The following is an 18,811-nucleotide window of genomic DNA, read 5'->3' as shown; positions in this document are numbered from 1 at the left end:
TCATCAGGAAATATTTCTACCTCTAAATTTTGCTTAGTAATACATTCCTAAGCATCTCAAAGATACGTTAATGGTTGCTTCCTACCTACTCCTTGTGTTTGGATGACGTTCCACTGTTTGGATGAGCTCAGCTTGCTTCATGCACTTACTGAAAGGCACCTTAGCTGCTTTCCAGGCTTGTCAGTTATCCATAAAGCTGATACAAACCTGCACATGTGGGGTTTTATGAGCGCATTATTTTTGATTCTTTTGTATAAATGTCAAGTAATGCAGTTTATGGACCAGATGGAAAGAATGTATTTAATTTGGTAAGATGCTGGCAGCCTGTCTTCTGAAATGACTGCCCACTCAGTAATTCTATCAGTACCCAATGAAGGTCCCCACTGCTCAGCATTTGATACAGTGTGTCAAATGCACTGTTCTGGGAGGTGTGTGGATAGTGGTGTCTTTCTGGTTTATGCTTCCTTGAGGACATGTGATGGTGAGAGTCTTTACATACAGAACAGTTGCCGTCTTCATCATCTTCCGGTGTGAGGCTCTGTCAAGGCCTTTGTCCATTTTTATTGGGTTGTTTTTTTAATATTGGGACTTAGGAATTATTCATGTATGGTTTTCACAAAAACCCAGAAAAACATAGGTCAACGTTCTTCTGTGTTCTCTTGACTATAGGACTAAGACATATCCCCAGGCGGTCCTAGTCATCCGATTTTCAGTGGAGGGTAACTAAAGACAGACAGCCTCCTTAGAAAATGGTGCTGGGGAAACTGCGTATCACATGCACAGGATTGAGACAAAAATTAATTAAAAATGGATCATCAGAGCCGGATGGTGGTGGCACACGCCTTTAATCCCAGCACTCAGGAGGTAGAGGCAGGCAGATCTCTGTGAGTTCCAGGACAGTCAGGACTGTTTCACAGAGAAACTCTGTCTCAGAAAATCAAAAAGAAAAAGAAAAAAAAATGGATCAGAAACTTTTGTGTAAGGTCTAAAAGTTTAACATCAGTAGAAGGAACATAAGGAAGATGGTTGAAGATCTAGGCCTCTGCGTATTCAGCTTCACCCTGGCGTGAACCAAAGCGTGGATTTGAAGCCTGACGTAGAGCAACACCTGAAGAACTGTCCTGATTGCCTTGCCGATGGTGGGCTGCAGCTTCTGGTGGCAGCCCAGATGGAAAACGTGCAGCGGAAGGAAGACCCCACACACACACACACCCCACCCCCACCTTGTCTCCCCAGGCCCCACTCCTGCTGCAGTTGATTGGTGCCGCTGCTGCTGCCGCCGCCTCCTCCTTCCCAGATAGCAGAGACAGAATGTCAAGTTTCCACTGTGGGCTAAGGACCAGTGGCTGTTTAGAGAGTTCCTGGGGTCCTGGCACCGGACTGGGACCACTGAGATACCCTGCCTTGTGCACTGAGTAACAGTGATTGCACCACAGCCCCAAGTTAGAGATAGCTATTGTGAGATTGCTCCAACAGTAGAGTACCCAGCCTCAAGAACCTAGTAACTGCCAGGCTCTCGGCTTTGAAGCCAAGGTCATTGTTGTTGATGTTCCTCGATTCGGGAAATAACCAGGCCAGCTTAAAGATAAACAATTATATTTTTAATTGCTTAAGTGGAAAATTTCCACAAGAATGGAAAGTCCAAGTTCTGCTGTTTCCGGTGGGAATCACCCAGAGAGCACGTACCTGGTCCATCCTAGTTTTCTTCCTGGGCTCCAGGTAACCACGCCTTAACTAGGTTCCACTTTTTAAAGGTGATTGGTTAACAGAGCTTTCCCCATCACATTGTTAGTATTTAGGCATCTGTACTGGCCTGCTCTTGGGGTCTGACAGGATATGTCCTCAGCTGTGGCCACTAGGGGCACCTCCTGTGTGCATTTGCTACCTTCCCTTTTAAAAGGTCGACCTTACCCGCCCCCATCTCTCGCTCTCTTCCATGACTCTTGTCCCCAGGGACTGGTTCCTGCCCCTTCTCTATCCCTTCTCTCTCCTCTTCCAATAAACCTCCTATGTGAGCCCTGTTGCATGATGTGATTCTCTTCTTGCTGTTTTTTAAAAAATAAATTGCAATATTGGTTCCCTGACCAGGAAAGCCTCTGTTGGCACTTCCTCTTGCCCACAGCCTTGCTTTTCCAGATCACTGGGTCCCTTCATCCAATACTAGCATGATTGGTGAGCCCCTTCCCCCTCCCCACCTCTGGATAGTTCCCACAAGTGAGGACTTGTCTCTTGGACATGGTTTCTGCCTTTGGATCTCATTAAGCCCTGGTCCCAGGCCTCAGCCTCCACCCTTTGCCTGATAAAAGCCATTGGATCTTGTTCTGCCTCACTCCTGGGAAATAAGCCTGGCAAAAATCTGCTTCCCAGCCCTCTATATCCTGATATTTTATGGGATCTTTGCAACATTCTGCCAGCGATCCTGATAGATGGAAGGAGGAATCACCTTCCTCCTTTTCCCCTCCTCTTTCACTCCTCCGCTTTCCCCTCTTAGGCTAACTCTGCTGCTGTGACGTGTTTGCTCAGTGGCAGAGCTCTTAGAAAGGTAATCACTTCACGCTGGGACCCTACCCACCTGCTCCACCCTCAACACATCCGCTCTCTTCCTGGGCTTTAAGCCCCAGGGAATTGACTTGGATCCAGCTCAAACAGCATTTTGCTAGGTCCAAGCAGCACCTGATGGTTCCACAGAGCCAGGACAGGGAAGTGAAACAGCCAGTTGCTCCAGGACATGGTCACCCCCCAGTTTTCTCAGGTCCCCCAAATCTAGCGATGCCCCCAGGTCAGCATGAAGCAGAGCCTCAAGAACACAGCATCTTCGTCCCCACCTCACCTGCTACCCCTTTCTAACTCCTCTCCTTTTTATGATGAGTAACAAGGAGGGTTGTTAGTATTCAGGCCCCTGGACTGGCCTGCCCTTGGGGTCCTGGCAGGATATGTCCTCAGCTGCAGCCACTAAGAGCACCTCCTGTGCACATTCACTAAGTTCCCCTTCAAAAGGTGAGCCTTATCCACCTCCTATCTCCCTCCCTCCCTCCCTCCCTCCCTCCTTCCCTCCCTCCCTCCCTCCCTCCTTCCATCCCTCCCTTCCTTCCTTCCTCCCATTACTCTTGTCCCCCAGGACCTGTCTCTGTCCCTTCTCTCTCCTCTTCCACTAAATCTCTTATGTGAGCCCTTTTGCAAGGTGTGACTCTCTTCTCGCTGTTTTTAAAAAAATCACACCAGTCATCCTCAATACACAGTGAACTCAAGACTAGCCTGAGGCTGTGTCTCAAAAAACAGAAAGCAATCCATAAGATTTTTTAAAACAGATTTTGAAATTCTTGGCATTATAGCAGACTTGTAGACAGAAGGCTTAACCTCGACAAAGCAGAAGCACCCGTAAGTTAGAGGACAATATTTCTGTTTCTTTAAAGGCAACAGTCTCTTCATTGACTCCGCCCATAGAACTTCCTACCTGGCAGGCTGGGAATGCAGCAGTTTTGCTTCCCAGTTAAGCACAAGCACAGCTCAAATAGGCCCCAGAGAAGCCTTGAGCCCTGAGTCAGTTCCTGAAGAAGGTGAGTCTGGTCCGACAGGGGAAGGGAAGTGTGAGAGGCAGTGGGGAACGGGGCATCTATTGGGGTGCAGGTTTTGTGTCTGCAGCTTCACAGGGAGGGCGCTGCTGGTGGGAGTGGTGGGGGCTCAGGGGTACAAGGAGCTGAATTAACAAGCTGCAGCCTTCATCAGCCCGTAGGTAGCTGTGGTGCAGGACACAGAGGGTAGCCCGACACTCTTCTCAGAAAGTTCTGACTCAAGGCAGGCTCTTCAGAGCCCGGAGACAGCTCAGATCATTTGTCTAAGTCACTTTTCTTACCTAAGAAAGTCTGATGACTTAGTTCCCCGTCATCCTGGGCAGAGGAGTACTACAGCCGCAGAACCTTCATTTTTCTTCTTGTTGTCCTGGGACTGCGCGATGTCGTCCGGTAGCTAACCATACTCCGAGTCACTGGTTCAGGCGCCACTGTCGATTGCGTTGGGTGGGCTACTCAGTCTAGGGGTTGTAACCCACCCGCAATCAAGTTACTCCAGGGTCTCGGAGGGGCGCTACCTGGAAGGGAATGAGCTAGGGGTTGTAACCCACCCGCAATCAAGTTACTCCAGGGTCTCGGAGGGGCGCTACCTGGAAGGGAATGAGCTAAGACAGAAGAAGGAGGCCAAGCAGATTTGTCAAAGCCTCCGTTTATTAGGGACGGGTTACAGTTTATATATGGTAAGGAATGGGGGGCAGGGTAACTGGATCTCGCTGCGTGGTTCCGGTCACGTAGGCCAGAAAGTAGGCTAGGAAGTCACAAGTTGCCACACCTGGTTCCCTGGATAGCTGGAATGTGAAGCGGGTTCCGCTAAGAGATAGCTGCTAATTGGGTGAGGGGCATTCTGCAGACTCCCCAGGATGATGGTTCCTGTAATGATTGGGGGAAAATGGCTCCTGACAAACCCAGGGTGCTGACTCCTTCCACTGGACGACAGAGAACTCTGCCTGTGTGACCCTGGGGTGAGGTGGAGTGGGGCCATGAAGGCCATGTTAGCTGCTCTGAAGGCACAGCGCAGGACGAACCTGCAGTTGCGGGTGGCCCAGGGCTTCCTGTCTGCTGTGTCCCTTCCTTATTCATTTCTGTAGCATCTGTGTCACCGCCTTGAAATCTGAGGCGGTGACAGCCCCAGTGATTCTCTCATTACTCAGGTTGTTTTAACTGTCCTGTTTGTTTGTTTTGTTGTTGTTGTTTGTGTGTTGTGTTTCTTCTTTATTAACATATGATAAGTGAACATATTTCTGACGTCTATGTGATATTTAAAGACACACATTAAGCTGTGTACTGGTCACATTGGGGGAGTGAGCCCTTCTGCTTTCTTACTGTTTCTTTATGTTTGCCACCTTATACTGCTTCTCCTAGTTCTTCATAAAATATATAGTAAGTTGTTGGACATATATGGTCATCCCAGTACATGCTCCTGGCTGGGCGCAGCAGAGATTTGGGTGCACTCACTCAGACCTGGCACTGGGGATGGCGTGTCGGCTGGTAGCAGAATAGAAATGTCCTTTCTGTGTTATCACAAACAGTTCAAATGGCATCCAGATTGTCAGGGTTTTAAAAGTGTGCTGGGGAGGGTGTTGCTACTGAGATGGCTCAGCACGTAAAGGCTCCTCCTGCACAAGCCTGGCTACCGCTGTTCAGTGCCCAGAACCCACGGAAAGGTGGAAAGAGAGAGCCAACCCCACAAAGTCATCCCCTGACCTCTACAGGACACTGGGATTTCCCTGCAGAATCCCATGGAGGGACATTCTTCTGTGGAGGAGCTGTTCGAGTTCTCCATTTCCTCCCTGCAGTGTTTCATCTTCTGTCTCTGTAGGGTGCATGAAGCTAACAGAACATTGCGAAAGTTTAGGGAAGGGAAGAAAAGAAAGGGTTGGGGCCGTTCCCATTTATCTAATAGGCAACTTTGCTCTCTTTCCCTTAAGATCTGAGCATTCCCTGTCTTCAGAATCTGCTTGCCTCAACATGGCCGCCCACAGAAACACTGAGGTGAGGATCATTCTGGTAGGAAAAACTGGGAACGGAAAGAGTGCCACAGCAAACACCATCCTTGGGATGTTCGAGTCTAAGATTTCTGCCCACGCTGTTACCAAGACCTGCCAGAAGGCATCCAGGGAATGGAAGCGGAAAAACCTTGTTGTAGTTGACACCCCTGGGCTCTTTGACACCAAGAAGACCATGCAAGCCACATGTACAGAAATCAGCTGCTGTGTCCTCTACTCCTGCCCTGGGCCTCATGCCATCATCCTGGTTCTGCAGCTGGGCCGCTTCACGGAGGAAGAGCAGAAAACTGTCTCCCTGATCAGGAGTCTTTTTGGGGAGGCAGCCATGAAGCACATGATTGTCTTGTTTACTCACAAAGATGACCTTGAGGACCAGAGCCTGGATGACTTATTAGGTGAGCCAAATGACAAGCTAAATAATGTCATGCGCAGTGTGGGAAACGCTACCTGGCCTTTAATAACAAAGCAGTAGAGGCGAAGCGAGAAGATCAAGTAGAGCCGCTGGTAGAACTGATAGAGCAAATGGTGGACAGGAACGGGGGCTCTTACTTCTCTGAAAAGATATACGAGGACATAGACAGAAGGCTGAGACAATGTTTAAGGGAACTGGAGGAAACTTATGCTCAGGAACTCAATGCTGAAATCAAAAGAATAGAAAGGGAATGTGCTCATAAATCAGAAAAAGAAAAGACAGTATTGGTTCTGCAAAGAGAAATTATGATGAGAAAATGGAAAATCTGAAGGAAAAGGCTGAAGAGAATATATTTGGGTATATTTTCAAGAAGATATGTGGACTGCTTTCAATTATTTGGGACAAGTTGAGTTCGTGATGTAAATGTCATTCTTTTATATTAATGACATTTGTTCTTTGACAATTTCATACATACATGCATATAATGTGTTCGGATTGAATTCATGTCTTTTTGTTTTGGTATGTTTTTTGCTTTGTGATCCACTGAGTTTAACTAGTTTCGTGTGGGTGATAACAGGTTTCAAACAATCTATCAGAGCCTGGTGGGCTGATCAGGAGGAACACAATGGAAGACAATGACTCTTCCTCTTCCAGAATCCATCAGCAGGGTGGACAGGTTCTTATGAGCTCCTCCCCTACCCAGGTCCATATCTGCTGTGAGCTCCTGATGGCAGCGTCTATTTCCTGAACAAACACGTACGCACTCGCACACACACACAAGCTTGCACACGCACACACACGTGCACATGCTCACACGCTTACACATGCACAGGATTAAGTCACTAGGAAAGCTGTCTGGCAGCTCTGCAGTGGGCCTCAGAGTCCCGCTACAGGTGGCAGAGCAGGCACAGATGGCTGTGGAAGGAACCCTTACGTGCTGGGATGTCCTAGGCTTCTGTGAGAAGTTCTCATCTTTTGAAAACCTTCTCACCATCTTCCTGGGAGAAGAAGTGCAGTTCTCTGAACTAGGGGGAGGGAGGAGACGATAGGTCCCACTGTTTCCGCCAACCCCAACTTCATCTTCTAGCAGCCTGGTTCTTTATAGCTATTGTTTCTGAACTTGAGCTGCGTTTTGTGCTTCAGTCTGTCGCTAGCCACCTCTAGACTTTCTGGGCTTGTGCGGGTTATCCGCGCTCTGTCCAGTGAGCTCTCACCTTCCCCTCTTCCAGGTATTTGTCAAGTATCTCATCGCTGCTAGCGCTTTTACTTGTATACCGTTGGTAGCCCTGTGATCCCTTTAGTAAGCGTGTTAGATGTGAGGCTGCCCATGGTGTATAACAACACTGCCGTGGGCTAGGTGCTAGACCACAGCATTATGGTGTGACTGACTTTCCATAAGCCAACCTATCTTGACTTTGAAATCTCTGATCCGTTGTTAAATGTAAATAGAACAGAGCAGAACAAAATGCATAAAATACTTTCACGTGGTTACACAGACCCACTCATGGCCATTCTGTATTCTCAAGGGTATTTTAAATAGCTGTGGGTTCAACATAACTAATAATAAAAATTATTTTGATTTTTTTGTTTTTATTAATGAATTCTGCTCCTCTGGTTTCCCTCCAACTTCTTCCCATTCCCTCTTGTTCCCTACAAATTTTCCCCCTCAAATTTACAACACTTTGTTTTGCTTTATGTCTCACAGAATTGAACTCAGACTGTTCATGTGACCATGAAGTTGAGACAATACATTAGAGGCTGGAACATTCAGCAGTGGGTACAAAACTGGAGACTATGCTCCTCACCCTCACCAGTTCCAGAATCTGTTAGGGGAGTCATGGCATCAATGGAGTTTCCCAGCTGTGAACTTCATTAAAAATTTTATATGGATGGGTGTTTGCCTGTATGTATGTGTGTAAATGGAACCCACAGAGACTGGAAGAGGGGACAGATCCCCTGGAAATGGAGTTACAGATGGTTCTAAGTCACTACATGAGTGCTGGGAATCCAGCCCTGGTCCGCAGGAAAAGCAGTAAGTGCTTGTAACTACTGGTCCAACTCTTCGGGGCAATTTTGGTAATGTTTATAATGAATTTGTTAGTGTTTTATTAGTAATTTAGGCTTTTAAAACTCCTATCACAATACACCCACTCAAGACTGAGCTGTGAGTGGCCATAGCTAGGTCCCTTCTTTGGGTGGAAGGCAGAGGAAAGCTCTGTTGTGATGGTGGAGGGTCATCTGTCTATGTGTTACTTTCATTGGTTAATAAAGAAACTGCCTTGGCCCTTTGATAGGACAGAAAATTAGGTAGGCGGAGTAAACAGAACAGAATGCTGGGAAGAAGGGAAGTTAGGCAGATGCCATAGCTCCCCTCTCCGAGATGGATGCAGGTTAAGATCTTTCCTGGTAAACCACCACCTCATGGTGCTACACAGATTATTAGAAATGGGTTAATCAAGATGTGAGAATTAGCCAATAAGAGGCTGAAACTAATGGGCCAAGCAGTGTTTAAAAGAATACAGATTCCATGTAATTATTTCGGGTAAAGCTAGCCATGCAGGAGCTGGGCAGGAACGCAGCCCGCTGCTCCTTCTACACTGTTGTGGGCCAATGCTGGTCAAAAGTGACACTCAGGGAGATCACTGAGCACAGTTTAGTGTGCTGAGGTCTCCCCACGATGTTTCTCCCTCTCTCAACCTCTCCGCACAGCCTGTTTGGGGTACCACCTCATGTTACTGGCAGGATGCATGGTCTCTCCATCCTCATCTTTCTCCCCCGTGAAATGGCCACAACTCAAGTGATGAGTAAGATGACAGGTGAAGGCGATGGGACAGGAAATGTCTGCAGCTGATGCAGGCAGGAAGCGTTGCAAGGGCACAGATACATTTAACACCAACTGTCTTACTCTCAGAGGGTTCTGAGAAATGGGTTGGCATCAGCTGTAGAGTTCAGAGTTCACAGATTCTGGAGAATTGCAATGAAAAACCACCCTCTGGGCTCTTTGCCACAAAACTAATGAGGTGGACTGGAGATTTGTATAAGTAGGAGAAGGGAGTCCACAGATTGGAGAAAGAGTCAGTTTCGTATGGGGACTTTTTGGCTCCCAGCATCCTGGTTACTGAAGGCTACACATTCACGGGCCCTTTAGTGCACAGTGCAGGACGTGGAAAAGTGAGAGGTAGGTTTAGAAGGCCTGCGGTGAAGAAGGGACTTGGTCAGGTCCTATCTCAGCACCACCTGCTTGCTTGGTGATTCTGTGCCAAGTTACCAGATTTCACTGGTAAACCTGGGGAATCAGAGTCACGGAATAAATAGGTTTTCCTGGAGGTGGGAAATTTGGATAATCTTACCCACTACTCCCCTCCCCAGCGCTCCTGTTCTTTGTGTTAGGATCCGGAATCTAAGTTCTCCCTGCTGATCTCTGTCTGAATAACTACCCAGGGCTGGCGGTCACTTGGGTTATAAAACATGCAGCTGTCAAGTACATAACAGTAGTGTGGAGACGCCAGGCTCTTCTGCTACACGTGCGGGAGGGCTGCACAGAATTTGAAAGGAGACTAGTCCAAGTCGAAGAGGGTTTGCATGGACCCTGAAGCACCCGCCCAACAAGGGCTGTCCTGAATAAGAAGGGATAAAAGCGAAGTCACCCTAGAATCAGCCACGAAGTAGGCAGAATAGTAGAGAAAGGGAGAGAAAGAGCAGATCAGACAGAGAGAGGCTGGTAGCAGGTTGATCAGTTTTATCGTTAGAGAACTTTATAAATTTACTTTATGTGTTTTGATCAATTCCACCCCAGTCCCCCCTCTAATTCCTTCTCTTGGCTTCTCCTTTCCTTCCCAGCGTCATGTCCCCTCTCCCCGCAGTGAAATGGCCTTGTCATACCGAGCAAGTACTGTTTCCTGCAGACACCGGCTGCCTCCAGTCTTTCCAACCCCTTTTCTGAAGTGCTCCCTGGGCCTGGAGGGGAGGAGGTATGGTATAGAGGTCCCGCTGAAATCCAGTCGCACAGTGAATTATCTGAAGTATAAAATATCTAAACACCCCAATTAAAAGTAGATTCTACTATTTGCTAGTGGCAGGGAGCCCCTCCCTCCCGCTAATTTGTAAAGAGGTAAGCACACAGGAGAGTCAGTGTCACTGTCAGCCAAGCCACTGAAATGCTTTATTTCTCATTTGATTTCTCCTATCGCGAGCGTCCAGTAGCTACCAGCGGCCCTGGGTGCCTTGTTAGATGGCACGGAACGCCGGACTGTAGAGCTCTGTAGTGCCGCTGGGTAGATGGGTGGGTCCCTGTTTGCTCCTGTCTCCACACTTCCTCCCCTACACTTCCTCTGTGGCTCTCTCTTCTGGGTTCAGCACGGCTGTAAAATCAGAGAAGGCCACAGGACCTTTCCAGGTAAGAATCGGGGTGCAGTGCGGGAGTGTTGAACTTGGTGAGGAGGGGGCTGCTCTGTTGGCTGTGTCTAGTAAAACCCCCGGCAGACCTGCTCTTGGAAATTGTGCTTATTGGTCCCTGTTTCCTGCCTGCTAATTTTAGGCTGTAATCCTTCTGAAGGCTAAGTCCTACAAATTCATGTATGCTTCAGGGTCCACTGCTGCAAGGGTACTTTATGGAGAAAGTGTTCCTTCACTGATCAGAAACAATCTTAACTTGGCTCTTCCAGGAAGAGAATCAGCTTGGTGGGAGCAGGAGAAGAAAAGGTAGGGGTGGGGGATCCCTAACAGGCACAGCTTGGCGAGTGTCCCCCTCAAGCTGGCACACAGGTCAGGGTCCTCACTAGCTGTTATCTTTTTCCTTCAAGCTGCTTCCTTGGGGAACCATTCTTTCCTGGGTTCACGGAAGACTTGAGCTCCCTCCAGGGAGGTCTAAGTTACACTCATTGGGGCCACAGTTCTGAAGCCAGTAGAGGATGTTTGCTCAGAGCCCGAGGGAGGGGAACTTAGTCAATGAAATCAGTACCTACCGAAACACAGGTCCTGGTTTTACATATGAACTGGGTCTAAATATTCCCCCTCCCCTTACCAGAAAGTCTTGAGAAATTTTCCATCGCTGCCTCTGGCTCCCCTTATTAATCACCAGTACCAGCTCCATTAAGAGCTGAGTGTTTTCCCTTTCTAGTTTATGAGAGGCTGTCTTCTATCCACCTCTTCAGACATAAAGAAATGAGCCTCTTTCAAAAAAAAAAAAAAAAGAAAAGAAAAGAAAAGCATTTGTTTCACATCTGTAATTTGTGGCTCTCTGTGTGGAGACTCTCTCCTTAACAGAAAACATTCCAGCCTGTCCTGGACACAGTCGGCTCCAGAGTTCTCAACAATGTTCATGGTAGTAGGTAGAAGAAGCATGCAAAACGAGCTGGGTGTTTCTGCAGGTCTGTGTATTGGTTAATGAGGAAGGGACTGCTGCACACACAGGCCACCACCCGACAGAGGAAGGTAAAGAACCAAGACCGTCCTTTGTCCAGTGTTGTGCCTGTACCCAGGAAGTTTCCAGTCACATAGCCCGAGAGGAGACAGCAGATGTCAGAGAACCATCTCATGCTCCCACCATGACCTGACGGAGAAACACTGCTGAGCAGTGAGCACAGGCGACTTCGGGAGCTGGCAGCTCGGGCTGGTGCTGCTGCAGGAGAGGGGTTAGACAGGGCCCCTCAGGAAGCAGTGGGCTGGAGCAGTGCCCCAGGAAGGGGGGTTCCCACAAAGCCTAGGAGATGAGAGGACCCTGGCGCACAGGGAGGTCAGTGTCTTCAGAGAGGGATGATCACGCCGGGACCTCTGGGTCATTTTGATAGCCCAAACCACCTTCTAAAGATGAACAAAAGTCACTAGGGAATTCAAGCAAGAAAAGTAAAATTCAAATCTATTTTTCCCTTAAAATATTTTTACTTTATGTGTATAAGTGTTTTGATTTCATGTATAATATGTATGTGTACATGTATGCATATGTGTACCGTGTGCAGGTCTGGTTCTCCAGGAGCCAGAAGGAGGCATCAGATCATCTGAAACTGGACTTAAAGACAGTTTTGAGTGCCATGTGGGTCTGGAAACTGAACCCTGGCTCTTTGTAAAAGCAGCAAGCGCTCTTAGACCCTCAGCCACCTTCTTCCTCAGCTCCATGCGCTGCTAGAATAGGGTGCTCAAAGCATTGACAAAGTGAAAGGTAAAACGCAAAGTTAAAATGGTCTTTTTGTTTGTTTGTTTTTTGAGACAAGGTTTCTCTGTGTAGCCCTGTCTGTCCTGGAACTTGTTCTATAGACCAGGCTGGCCTTGAACCCACAGAGATCTGCCTGCCTCTGCCTCTTGAGTGCTGGGACTAAAGGTGTGCACCACCACTGCCTGGCAGAACACTGAATCTTAATAATAGACAATAAAGTAAGTGATACTGTCTCTTTTTTATAAAAAGAAATTATCTGCACACAATCATAAAAAAGAAGTCCAGTTACAGCAAAGCGCTGAAGTGATTAGTTATGGGGTACTAGAACTTGGAGTGGTTTGAGCTTCTTTTCTGCTTATTTCCTGTTTTCACAAGACAAGATGTTAATTCTCCATCCAGACAGGACAACATAGTTATGAGGGGAGATTGGGGTCTAGACAGTGTATCTCTTTGATGCTGAGTGACTGTGGACCTAATAAAGCAGTTGACACCGCGTTGCCACTGTTCTGCTGTGGGAAATGCGTGGCGTGAAGACAGACTGCCAGGCTTCAGGAGTGCAGCAGGCGTCTTCTCGCTAGGGCGTCTGACCACTGCCTGTTACCCTGAAGACAAGCGGCAGTAGATTTGATCCGCCTGAAGGTAGAGACAAAGAGACAAATGAGATTTATAAAAGGAGCGTCAATAGGATTTGGGATGGGCTGATGCATGGCAGGAAGCAGAGGCTGTAATGGAGCGCATAGTCCAGCAAGAGCCATTGGCTGTATGGTGACGTCATTCACCAAGGAGCCATCCCGGAGGTGGGGAGTAGTCAGGGCTTCTATCCTGGCCAGCCTTTATAAAAGATGTCCTTGAAAGAGCAAAAGCCACAATGAGAAGCAGAGGCAGAAGTTTGGAACGCTGAAGGAACTCCTGTAAAAGGCGCTACAGCACTCAACCGATTGAGGAGGTCCCCCAGGCCAGGACAAGCTCAAGGAGGTGCTACAAGTATTTAAGTTTGTGTAAGAAAAAGAATAGCCTGAAAATGGAGTGTTGAGGTGAGGTCTGGGGTATGGAGCAGGAGAAATGAAGGTCTGGAGTTTATGGCCGAAAGTTCAGTGCTGGCTACAGGAGATTAGGTTCCGAGTGTTCTTCAGAAAATGCCATGTCTGTTTCTTTATCTGCAGAGTCAAGAGACAATGGCAGCCCAGTACGATGGTGTGGGGTCCACAACCAGAAAGCCCAGGACCGGCTATGGTGAGAGGAGCTGGAGTGCTGCGGGGGTGGGAGTGTGGGGGTGTGGGGATGGGGCATAAAGAAGGGGGGAGGCACAGAGGTGTGCAGTCCCCACTTGAGCAGGATAAAGCCCTGTCAGCCGCGGCCCTCATATTTCTCGGCTCTCCCACTTCTCTGGACTCTCCTCGCGCTCTTGCTCTGTTCCTAGGATGACGTCCATCTTGTTAAGCGGGAGAAGCCTCAGGGCCTGTCAGTGGTCCTCACCCTGGCATAGCCCTCCCTTCTTCTGTCTTTTTCCGTCTTTTGTTTGTTGGGACACAGACTCTCACACTGTGGGCCAGGCCAGCTGGGAGCGTGTGGCAGCCATCCTGCTCCTGTCTCCCTAGTGCCCAGTGACAGGTGTGAGTGGAGCACCTCACCTGACTTCAGCACAGCCTCTTACTTCCTCCTTCCTGCAATGTGAACATGGCAGAGAGGCTGCCTGTGGCCTCTTTGGTTGTGGCTTCTCCGGTGATATCTCTGTCCTTTCCTAAAGGAGGATCGGGAGAGAACAATGTGGGGGCAATTGAACCCCATCTGGGTCCCTGCTCCAGGTTCCTCATTTTCCAACTATCAAATAAATCAGTGTGTCACTGGGCACGCCCAGCTCCTCGCCCACCATATTCATTATGTCAGTTGAGATTCTGTTGTTTTATCGGACTACCTCACAGGGTAGTACCTTCAAATATCACTCATTTCTTTGACTCCAGATGCTGGGAGTCAGTCAGGCATTCCTGGGGTCTGAATCACACCTGTTAAAGTTGGGTACTCACTCATGTACCTGTGACAAGCCAGTGGTTCCCCATCAGAGTCCCGATAGGCTCACAGATGTGTCACTCATGTACTTATGACACACAGTGGGTCCCATCAGAGTCCCGATAAGCTCACAGATGCACCTTGGCAAGCTACTGGTTTCTGTTAGGGTGTTGGCAGACTCACAGGTGTGTGTACTTCAGGGCTGAAACTCCCCTCCCCCCCCACACACACTGCTGCTGCTTTTCAAGAAACATTTATTTGACTTCAGGTACATGAGTACATAAAATAGGTTACAAATCAAAGATAAAAAAATTTGAAATAAATTACATACATACATATGTATAATTTTCCACTTCTTAAAGATTAAAACTTATTTTTTTTCCCCTGTCCATATAGTAAGGAGTTTCAGTTAGAGAGGATGAATACATTCTGGAAACATGTTACATAGCATAGTGAACATACTTAATACTGAATTTTATAGTTGATAGGACAAGAGATTTTAAGTGTTCTCACCACAAAACATAGTTCTGTGAGCAATGGAGATGGTCAGTATTGTACCCTTTAAAGCATTCATTGTACACTATGACTATGTACAAGTTGGGTTTAACAATGAGTCCTTGGCAACACTGAAGAAGTGTAAGGCATGTTCAAAGGAAGTAAGAAATCTAAAGTTAATTAATGTATTGTTGTTTTTCTTCAACTTCAAAAAAAGCATAGTTGCACACTAGTGAGGAGGTTTGCGTGTTTTGCTTATGCGAGTGTGACTGAATATTTGCTGCTGCAGGATAGAGCATCTCGGACATTTTCCAGGGTCGCTGGTATTTTAGTTTTACAATAATCAGCTGTAAGAATGCCACTCACTAAAACACAGCACAAAGTGGCAATAGTCTCAAATCTGAGCCCAAATGCTCTGGGCAGTGTTTATTGGTGCTGCATGGTATGAGCGAGGCCAAGTATTGGTGGTGTTTGGTCAGAACCAAAGGCGGTGAGAGACATTACAGGTTCACTAAACCTTTGATCTTGAAATGAGTTTTAGTTGCTGTGTATTCAGAATCCTTTACTGTTGTTAGCTTTTCCTCCTGCTTCTCATGTTCAGTTTTGTGGCCTCACATGGGAGTCACGACCTGTAGTTCAAAAGCTTTGGGTGGTGAACTAGCTCTTGGGCAGGCCAGGATGGTGGGGTCTCATTCGGCTGCTGCTGTCCAGCAAGCTAGTCCAGGTGTCTTCACATGGCGGCTGCAGAGGAGTCAAAGGAGCAGGCAGCCCATGGTGCTTAAAGGCTCTTGGAACTTTTGATGCCGGTCCTCCAGAGTCAGAGCATGTCATCGTGTCCTCCCACTGGCTACATTTTACTGGGAAGAGTTGAACATCTACACCCCAGAAAGGAGGGATTCAGGGATGGGAAGGACTGGGGCACGCATTGCAGTCCAACCATGGCTCATCTCCACAGGACCAACAGTGGCCAATCAGGGCACAGGAGCCACGACTGGGACCTTTTCCCATTCTTCCTTCCTATGGCCAAGGAACCAAAGCCTACAAGAACTTTTCAATGGGGGTCTCGCTGTGCAGCTAAATGAATATTAGCGGGAGCTGCCCTCACGTCTTCTCCTAGGTCGCCTCAGGCAGTATTCTTAGCCGTATTATTTCTTCATCATGGGATTCTGGTTTCCAAACATGGGGAATTATCTTTATTCCCCTGAGTCTTTATTTTATTTTTATTTGTATTCATGTATTTATTTTACATCCCAGTTGCAACCTTCCCCATCCTCATCTTCCAGGTCCTCACCCCCTTCCTGTCCTTCCCCACTGCCCACCCCCAATCTTCTCTTCTTCCATCTCCATCCAGGAAAGGGGGGGTCTCCCATGAGCATCAACAAAACATGGCATATCAATTTGCAGTAAGACTAAGCAACTCCCCATGTATTAAGTCTGGGCAAGGTGACCCAGTGTGAGGAGTAGGGTCCCAAAAGCCTGTAAAAGAGTCAGAGACAGCCCCTGTTCCCACTGTTAGAGGAGTCCCACAAGAGAACCAAGTTACACAGTNGAGGGCCTGGGTCAGTATGGGGAGCTATCTTAAAACTTGTACATCACCCCTACTTGGCTCTCAGCTGTAAGGAGAACAAGTCATTTTTAAATATAAATCAGAAAAAAGACATTTTTCCCGGCAGATGCCCCAAACTCATCCTTTGTGTTCTGTGCTGGATTCCATTAGTGGAGGTCATTGTTGGAAGCAGCTCAAAGTTCTCTTCTGAAACTTTTATTTCCTCCTCTGGGGGCTTAGACACCACAAAGGTCAGAAGGAAGAGCTCAAAAGAATACTGAAAAGAAGCAGTGAAGAAAAGAGATCAAGGGAGGTACCCGAACCTCTTTGTCAAGTGCTGGAGGAAGGTCATTGGCTAATAAAGAAACTGGCTTGGCCCATTTAATTGGTTAGAACATAGGTGGGTGGAGTAAACAGAAGAGGATGCTGGGAGGAAGAGGAAGTGAGGTCAGACTCTACTCTGCTCCCGGAGAGACCTAACAGCTCTGCTCTCTGGAGCAGAGACGCCAGGCAACTCCGACCCAGGGTAGACGTAGGCTAGAATCTTCCTGGTAAGCGCACCTTGGGGTGCTTACACACATTATTAGAAATGGGCTAAATTAATATGTGAGAATTAGCCTAGAAGAGGCTAATAGAAATGGGCCAAGCAGTCTTTAAAATAATACAATTTGTGTGTTGTTATTTTGGACATGAGCTAGCAGGCGGCCGGGGTGCTGGGGACGCAGCCCCGCCGCTCTTATTTCAACAGTCAAGTCCTTCAAGATGGCCTTTTAGACCCAGGGGTTGTTTGTAGACCCTGGGAGGGCAGAGATGGCAGCCAGGGGGAAAGCCCGCAAGCAGAGAAGCAAGAGAGCAGGCACTGGATGGTGGGACTGCGCGTTTAACTGTTGGGGACTGCGTCTAACACTTGGTTTTATTTCTTTGATGTTCTAGAACTTGGAGACCAAGTCCAGGAAAATTCCCAACTGAGAATTGTCTTACTGGGGAAAACGGGAGCAGGAAAGAGTGCAACAGGGAACAGCATCCTCAGGGAAAAGGTGTTTCCTTCTGGCATTTGTGCAAAATCCATTACCAAGGTCTGTGAGAAAGGGGTGAGCACCTGGGGTGGGAGAGAGCTTGTTGTCGTGGATACGCCTGGTGTTTTTGACACTGAGGTACCAAATGTTGACACGCAAAAAGAGATTGCTCGCTGTGTTGCCCTGACCTCCCCAGGGCCTCATGTTCTACTCCTGGTGGTCCCATTGGGACGTTACACCGTGGAAGAACATAAGGCTACACAGAAGATTCTAAGCATGTTTGGAAAGAAGGCTAGAAGATTCATGATTCTCTTGCTCACCAGGAAGGATGACTTGGAAGACACCGATATCAGTGAGTACTTAAATTCAGCTCCTGAAGTCATTCAAGAGCTGATCCGTATGTTCGAGGATCGCTACTGTTTGTTCAACAACAGAGCGTCAGGAGCTGAACAGGAGGATCAGAGGGCACAGCTGTTGACCTTGGTCCAGCGCATGGTGATGGAAAATGGAGGAAGATGCTTTACCAACAAGATGTATGGAAGTGCCGAGAAAGAGATTCAGAAACAAACCTGGGAGAAGCAAGAGCAATACAGACAGGAGCTGGAGAGAGAGCTAGCGCGGATAAGAGATGAGTATGAGGAGCAGATTAGAGACCTGAAAGATCAGCTGGAGAGGGAGAGGAGAAAGGCTCAGATGGAGAGGGAGTTCACCAGAACAGAGGCTTACTACACAGAGAGGCAGCAAAATGCTAGGAGGGAAGTGGAGAACCAACGTGGGCTATTTGAAATGATCTTAGAAATATGGAGGGTTGCTCGCTTTATTATTAGTCAGTTTATGCAAGATGACTAAGACCTGGTCTGTAAGACTAGAACTCATCTGCTTTCTGCGTTTGTTCCTGATAACCCTGCCCACCCCTCACTGTCCAAATGCTCTGCTTTCCGTCCTCCAGAACTAAGGAGTAAAAGGCACCTTTGGCAGTTGGCAGATGTTCAATTGACTTAGCAAAGAAACCGACCAATTCTCTAGTACAACTCAAATCAGATGTATTAATGCTCGCCACCCTGTGTTCTTCCTCAGAGAAAGTCACCCAGGAGCCCCCAGGAGATAACTGTAAGATGTTCCCATTCGTCCTCCTCTGGATTCTCAACTATAATCTTCACCTGCAGCTTCTATACACTGCTGCTCAGGTTTTTCGACAAGAGTCTTCTATGTTCTACTAGAAGTTCAATTCTTTGCATGAGATAATCTTTAGGCGGAAATAGATGACCGTACAGTTCTCAGTGTCAGTTTGTTTCGTTACAAACTCAAGTTGTTCCCTATCTACCCTTTGATGGCAAAGCAGATCTCATAAGTCAACTAATTCAGGATGAGCACAAATTAGCAATTTAATAGACAACACTGCAGTGTTCCGTATGTCAGGTGAGCCTCTAGAAGCTCTCTGTCAACCTTCTAACCAGTTTGGTGAAGTCAGTTCTCTCCTTGAGAATTGATCTGATTGCTCCAACCCCACCCTGTACCCCAATACATCCAGCTTGTATTGCTTCTGCCCAGCCCAGCTAATTTTCTAATTGTTTTTATAATAAACTTTTCTATTGCCTCATCTTTGTTC

At 47.6% G+C, this 18,811-nt stretch overlaps 1 protein-coding gene and 1 pseudogene across 7 annotated transcripts; both read left to right on the top strand.

The window, feature by feature from the left end:
• The first annotated feature begins 3,350 nt into the window (after nucleotides 1-3,350).
• LOC126487234 (GTPase IMAP family member 9-like) lies at nucleotides 3,351-7,992 on the top strand (annotated as a pseudogene).
• A 2,171-nt stretch (nucleotides 7,993-10,163) lies between these two features.
• LOC126487247 (GTPase IMAP family member 4-like) lies at nucleotides 10,164-18,422 on the top strand. Of its 7 annotated transcripts, none has more exons than XM_050119963.1 (4): nucleotides 10,164-10,383; nucleotides 11,945-12,144; nucleotides 13,302-13,371; nucleotides 17,120-18,422. In XM_050119963.1, the coding sequence occupies exons 3-4, from the start codon at nucleotides 13,314-13,316 to the stop codon at nucleotides 18,049-18,051; spliced, it is 990 nt and encodes a 329-aa protein (XP_049975920.1). In that variant the 5' UTR covers nucleotides 10,164-10,383; nucleotides 11,945-12,144; nucleotides 13,302-13,313; the 3' UTR covers nucleotides 18,052-18,422. The 7 variants fall into 7 exon arrangements, with proteins under 7 accessions (XP_049975920.1, XP_049975917.1, XP_049975919.1 ...); XM_050119962.1 differs by lacking the exon at nucleotides 10,164-10,383 and adding an exon at nucleotides 10,703-11,420; XM_050119960.1 differs by lacking the exon at nucleotides 11,945-12,144.
• The last annotated feature ends 389 nt before the right edge of the window (nucleotides 18,423-18,811 follow it).

The sequence above is a fragment of the Alexandromys fortis genome, unplaced genomic scaffold, assembly GCF_014885135.2.
Source record: "Alexandromys fortis isolate MF-2015 unplaced genomic scaffold, M_Fortis_MF-2015_v1.1 scaffold_177, whole genome shotgun sequence".
Taxonomy (NCBI): domain Eukaryota; kingdom Metazoa; phylum Chordata; class Mammalia; order Rodentia; family Cricetidae; genus Alexandromys; species Alexandromys fortis.
This window is presented reverse-complemented; position numbering and strand designations above follow the sequence as displayed.